Here is a 6,485-nt window from a genome sequence, read left to right on the forward strand (position 1 = left end):
CCCAACTCTTAGGCGACTTAAGCGGTTGCCTAAGGCCCTAGGCCAAAAAAAGCCCACCGCAGAAAAGGCCTCGATGACAAAATGAAAAGAAAAAAAGCCCCCTGTGAGTTCGCCTTAGGCTGGTCCACTGCAGGAAATGCCTCAAAGACAAAATGGCCTTATTAGCCCCAAAATACATTGGGCCACTCCTGGGTCAAGTAGCAACCTAATATTAACCATTTAATAGTGTATCAAATTATTTGGCAAGGTAAGTTTAAACAAGAGAGGGTCTGCTATGAGATTTTAAAGACTAGTTCAAGCTTATGAGACCAGAGATCAAATCTTTGAAGTACTCCAAACCTTTTTAGAGTTTAGATATTGTAAGAAGATGGCAATTCACGATATAAGTTTTTTTTAAAAAAAAAAATTACGAACGGCAGGAGACAGGCTCCACCCGGATTTATGATCTAGGAAATTATATCTCACTCTGTTGCATACTTTCAGGAAATCAAATTCAAGTTGCGAGCCTTTATCTGATCTAGACCAAATTATAGCAAATTATTATCCAATTCAGAAGATTTGTTGGCCCGTCATGCTATTCTTGTCAGCGTAACGATAATGCGGCACTTCGCACATCTCATCATCGAGAGAATACTGAAGAAATGATTCCTAGGTAGATGCATCTCTTCTGGAATGCCATGGATACGAATCCGTGAATAATGCTTATGCATTTTGGTACGGTTTTTTATGACCATATATGTTATTCCCCTTAGCACACACCATGTCCTTAATTTCTTGGGAGCTGAGAAGAGAAGTGCAAAAACCCACTGGATCAAACTGACATGGCCTCGTAGATACCAAAGCCTACAAAAGATGAAAGAAGTTGCATAGCATAAGAACAGTTCTCAGTACTTGGAGTCTTGGAAGAACACCTACTCTCAGTCAGTTTCTCTATTTGCTCAAGGTGTTCCTCCTCAAAACTGGCCCTCCTTTGGTTTAGTCGGCGTCGCATTGAGATAATAGGACACGGAGCTGCTGCTCTCCCCACGAAAGTCCATGCCTCTCTCATTCCCATACTCCTCCATCTTTTCCTTGGCCATCCCCATCAACCCCATTGGAGGCCTCGGAGCTGGCACGAGCCCAGGCGGCATCTCGTAGTACCCCGTCGAGGACCCGGACGGTGCAGGCCCCACCGAGGGGAGCCTGGAGAGGAGTGCTTCCAGGCTGCTCATTGACGGGGTGATCCTTACCTGCGGGCTGAAGTAGTGGTCGTAGAACTCCATGGGCGGTGCCATCGCCGGCCAATTCTCAGATGCATTGCACCCATATTCCATCCTCATAGGGAAGGCCGCCGCCGAAGGGTGCGGCAGGAGGACGCCTGGGATGCTCTCGAGCAAGCTGAACTTCTTGCGCAGTAGAACCACAGAGCTTATGTCCTCCATCACCTTCATTACCATAGAAGAGAGAGATGATGATGAAGGATTTGAGCCAGGACAAGTTCACAGCATTATGCTGCTCTAGTGGAGAAACTATTACTATTCCAGCATTATAATTTGGCATTGTGGTTGGAACAAAGGTGTTCTACGCGTCCATGCACGGCACCGACATGCACGTCCGCGTACACAAATGTGATGCTTGTCATGCATGGGGATGTAGATGTGTGTGGTGGGAGGTGGGGGAGGTGAATTTTCTTCATTTCATGAAAGAGACCTCAACACCGCAATGTTTACCCTACTGAGAGAGAGAGAGAGAGAGAGAGAGATCAGAGAGACCTTGTTAACAGCTCCTAATTGTACAACACCTTCTCTGACTGCAATCAGAGCAATTGTCTGCATGAATTAGAAGCAAATTAGTATAGAACTTTGATGTAAGGGAAATGGTGACATTAAGGATGGTGCTGAGCTGGACCTTGATACCAGACTGGAACTGAGCCTCCCAAGTCCTTGGGTGCTGAAAGAAAGATCACAAAAGGATGAAATAATTTTTTGGCAATCTATCAGCTAGTCCCAAAATAAGCTGTGTTGAAACCTAAACAATCGGCTCATGTGGGCAAGTGATAAGTGGTGCGGAAGAGAAGGCCTACTTACAGAATCAGCAGGGTCGTTCCATGGGGAGAGGAAATTGATTTCATGATCCCGGGGTTCCTGGAACACCCATTTATGGCTGTGATCTGCAGCCACCTTTCCAATCAAACTGCGAGCAGGATGAACAAAATACTGGACCAATATTAAATTGCATCACATGAAGAAGTAGAAGAAGGGCTTGAAAATATTTGATGGAACCATTAACCAAAAAAGAAATATATGAAATAAAAGATTAGATGGAGCACACTAATTTCGTTCCTACGGACCCTTCTCCAAAGTTGTAGATCTCATGTGACATCTTGAAGAAGAGTTCAGGTTTTAGGCCCTTCATCTGCTGAGGCTCGTAGGCTGAGGAGCCCCCGGGGCAACTCTGCTCGCATGAGGAAGCAGCAAAATTGCAGAACCCATCCTCCCACACCAGTATCCTGGAACACATTATAAGCCATGAGCGAGCGAGCGAGCGAGCGAGAGAGAGAGAGAGAGAGAGAGAGAGAGAAAGCTTCTGTATAAACAAGAAATCAAATTTATACCAATTCCTTCTGTTTGCTCTAGTTCTGTCATAAGGCCCTCCCTGGAGATCCCATCTGCAAAAAGTGAAAGAGAAACATTGAGAAACATGGTGCATCAAGCTATGAACTAAATTGTGGCCTTGAATAGAAGGAATGCACTCTTTCGCTCTAGTTTTCTTCTTACTTAGGTGGGGGATAATTCCTAGGCAAGATCCTCCAGAACACAGCATAGACCCACTGGGAGTTGTCATGGATGCACAAGCTTCTCAGTGTGTGCTGGAGGAGATGAGTAGCAGCTAAGGGGTTGAGTTGCTCCTCCATTAAAAGGTTTTACAGATAGGACTCCCCTTTCTCTATTCCTTGGAGGAGAAAGAAAATTCTCACCCTCTATCCTCCTATTAGCAAGGCCACCCTCAAAAGGAGCAATACCCAAATATATATATATACCCAAATCTATTCTCCTACGGCTACAAGTTTAAACATGAGTTAAATCTTTTACCAATGTGATCTAGACTCTTAGAGCCTCACTTTTTTCCTCCCGGTTTCCACCGGTCACGTTCTCCCACCCCCACCTTTCAAGGTTGTTCATCATTGGACTTCTTCGGTCCTTGCCCTCCGAAATATTATTGGGTCAGAGCACGGCCAAGCCTAATATTCCGTAGACCGCAAAATGAGGTCCTGCCAAACACGTAGGGTGGACTTCATTTTATTGCATTCTAAAATTCGGTCACCGACGAATTTGTATTCAACCACTTTACAGTAAGATGTTGACCATTTTGTGAAGCTAGAAAAGGCGGACAATATAAGGAATTTTTACATCACAACGATGAGACAAACTGGAAACAAAGGAACTTACTCTAATAAGTCGAGGAAGTTGTTTAGAACAAATAAGTTTTGGCTATATATGAATCTTTGGGCACACGAATATGAAATTGAATTCCTTATGGACAAGCAAAATACTAAGGGTACGTTTGGTTTGCGGAAAAAGAAGGAAAAAAGTAAGGTCAACGGAAAAGTAATGAGATGCCTCTTATTTGGTTGAAATTTTCAAAAGAGAGAGACGGAAAAGTTGTAAAGTTACTTTTACATGAGACAGGAATCACTCCATTTTTACTTTTTTCCAAAAAGACCCTTCAACATTAAAAAAGCATTAAAAAGGTATTAAAGACTTAATCTCCTATATCTACAAAAAATATCAACCCACTTTGAAGTACCCCAATCTCCTCCTACCATGTTGGACAGAAAATATTACTTGGATATGCTAGCATAGTATTACGGGCAAATGGTTACTCACCTAGGGTTTGGGTTGCATCTTTCGCACAAAAATGATTTTTTTTTTTTTGCGACATCGACCATCGTATCACATTCTGCATAGATTTCAAAGCACTTCGAACTTCTTTATTCAGCCGACTACATCGATTATTGTGCAATCCAACAGTGGGAAGGTGAACTTTTTCTTTGCACAAAAGATATAATCCTTTTTCTTACCTATGTTAAGGTTTATGTCTCAAAGATACATATGCAGCAATCTGCTGCTGGGTATTTGTCTATGTTAACAGCCACGTGCTGATAGTGCTGTAGGTCATGAAAGCATATATTAAAACACTTTATACTAGCAAAATGTTGATGTTATTGGCGTACTATATTTAGATCATATTATTTAATTATTTTTAAAAAATTAATATAAAATTTTATGAACAATGATAGAAGGCCAAATGGCTGTTAATGTGCCCACGGTACAATGCTATTGTGATGGTCGTAACTATCGAACTCTCGTTGTCTGTGTTGATCGCATTACGTACATTAAAAAAGAAAAGAAAAAAGACCATGCGCACGTAGACAATGTGCATATGTCTCTCTTCAATGCTTCCACCTAGAAAGCAATCCATTTGGATCATGGCATGGGAAACTGTGACTGCGTATATACCAAGCCCAGTCCTTCCTCAATGTACTTGGCTTAACCGGGGGACGAAGAAAAAAAACGAAGAAAAGATACCCCTACGCCACTCGAAATGGAGCAGTGTACCCTGTCCTCCGAGATCGCATGATGACGAGGAAATGACTTCAGAGATATCATGACACAGCTTTCAAATCTCTCCCCCTGCTGACATGAACAGCAAAACTTGGACCCACACTATCATCACTCAAAACTCCTAAGTCTAATCCACATCATTCCATCGCCTTGACCCTTCATGAAACTTGATAAAGAGGCCTTGTACAGCCCAAAGTGCTCATGAATGAGTGCCCATGTAGCCAAAGTCACCATTCATCCAAAAGCACAGCCAGCTTTGGTCATGACAAGGACATGCACCCACGCTTATTCTAATAATTTTTTCCGTCCTCTTTTGTGAGTGCACAGAGACTTTCAGAAGGGCAAATTAATATGCCCACCATCTTAATCTACGTAAGGGTTATATATGTGCATGGCTACCTCGGCGCGAGTGACAAACAAAAGGGGAGCATGTTGGGTAGCATGGGTATGGATTTGTTCTGGGGTATTTAGCGTTGAAGGGATCATATCTTTCTTTTTTTCTTTTTATTTTTTTGTTATCTATCTCATATGAGTGTTGGAAAACAGTAGGATGAAACGGTGAGGTGGGTATTGGAGGGAGGGGATACCGATAGAGCATCCTTTTGTTTCTAATAGCACAGCTGGACTCTTTGATCATCCTATTCTCCTCCAACTCCAAACCTCCATAAATGGTAAAATATATCAAATTGAGATCACATTTCATGGCTTCATAAGTTCATGTGTCGGTTCCTGAAACAAATTTCCAGACACAGAAAACACCAGCCAATAATCCACTCTCCACACTCCTTAATTTTTCCATGTAAGAATTAATCCACAACTGTGCTTATTTCGTAGCTCTGTAGAAAGTTTTAGCAGATTGCCCTTATATCTCAAGGAGCATTTATTCAGATGGATAGACTTGTTTCCAAATATATTCCCACCTGAATAAATGCTCGTGTCAAGCAACCTTAACATTAATGTTGCGTGCGTCCAGATGAAGTATACGAAAGGCAATAATTGTAACAACCTATAATCTCACCTAAAATGGTTAGGTAGAAAATATTATTTGAGTTTCTTGATCCTGTATAAATACTTAAAATTTATCAAGTGAATAACCAATGTAAGACTAAACATACGTCTGCACGGATCCTTCTAGTAATTATTAGAATTGTTACGCCTACAATGCATGCAAGTGTCAATGCTGATCCAAACAAATTTTGGCCATGTTTAGAACCTGAGTTCAGATGTGGAAAAATGGTGCACTGGTTTATATTGCATCATCTATCTTCCTCGTTCCAAGTAGTTACTTGAGTGGAGGGCGAGAGTCCTGGCTAAGCTGTATGCCATGAGCCACCCACTTGCTAATGTTGTCAAAGGATGAAGATAGGAAGTAAATGGAGTGTATGAGGATTGAAGCCACCGTCTCTACTCAACAGCACATTCTACAAGATTAGACTGATATTTAAAAGATTACAGTGTGAAAGAGGGCAAAAATAAGGAAGGGATGGGTTTTTTCCTTTTCTTATTATTTTTTATCTGTCACAGGGGAAGTTGGTCTGGTCAATGCTCCTTCAAAGCAGTGCTGCCAATGCCTACTTCTCCACCGAGAAAGACTCCAAACTCATCACGTGAAGCCTTTTGCTAGCCACAATCTTGGTCTCTAAAAGCTTTAAGTACTCCCCCGATGACAAAAAGATGGTGCCACCCTTACCCTGCCTTTCTGCAGCAAAACAGGGCTTCAATTAGGAGCTTCATGACTCTCCTCACCCCCCACAACTTTTCTCCTCTCTACCTTTCTTTTCTCCAATCAACATATAAATCAAAGTCCTGATAATATTTAGTTTCTTTTCTAGTTGAAACAACCAGCAAAAAAATATTTATAGAAAGAAAAAGAAGCATCGC

General features: G+C 41.9%; 1 protein-coding gene across 1 annotated transcript; it reads right to left on the reverse strand.

Annotated features, from left to right (window-relative positions):
* Positions 1-788: 788 nt before the first annotated feature.
* On the reverse strand, positions 789-2,965 carry LOC103700839 (protein RICE SALT SENSITIVE 3). The gene is made up of 7 exons (XM_008782717.4): positions 2,757-2,965; positions 2,594-2,647; positions 2,330-2,488; positions 2,067-2,172; positions 1,888-1,929; positions 1,752-1,808; positions 789-1,424 (listed from the first exon to the last, which is right to left on the reverse strand). The coding sequence occupies exons 1-7, from the start codon at positions 2,891-2,893 to the stop codon at positions 954-956; spliced, it is 1,026 nt and encodes a 341-aa protein (XP_008780939.2). The 5' UTR covers positions 2,894-2,965; the 3' UTR covers positions 789-953.
* Between the last annotated feature and the right edge of the window lie 3,520 nt (positions 2,966-6,485).

Source organism: Phoenix dactylifera, chromosome 7, assembly GCF_009389715.1.
Source record: "Phoenix dactylifera cultivar Barhee BC4 chromosome 7, palm_55x_up_171113_PBpolish2nd_filt_p, whole genome shotgun sequence".
Taxonomy (NCBI): Eukaryota; Viridiplantae; Streptophyta; class Magnoliopsida; order Arecales; family Arecaceae; genus Phoenix; species Phoenix dactylifera.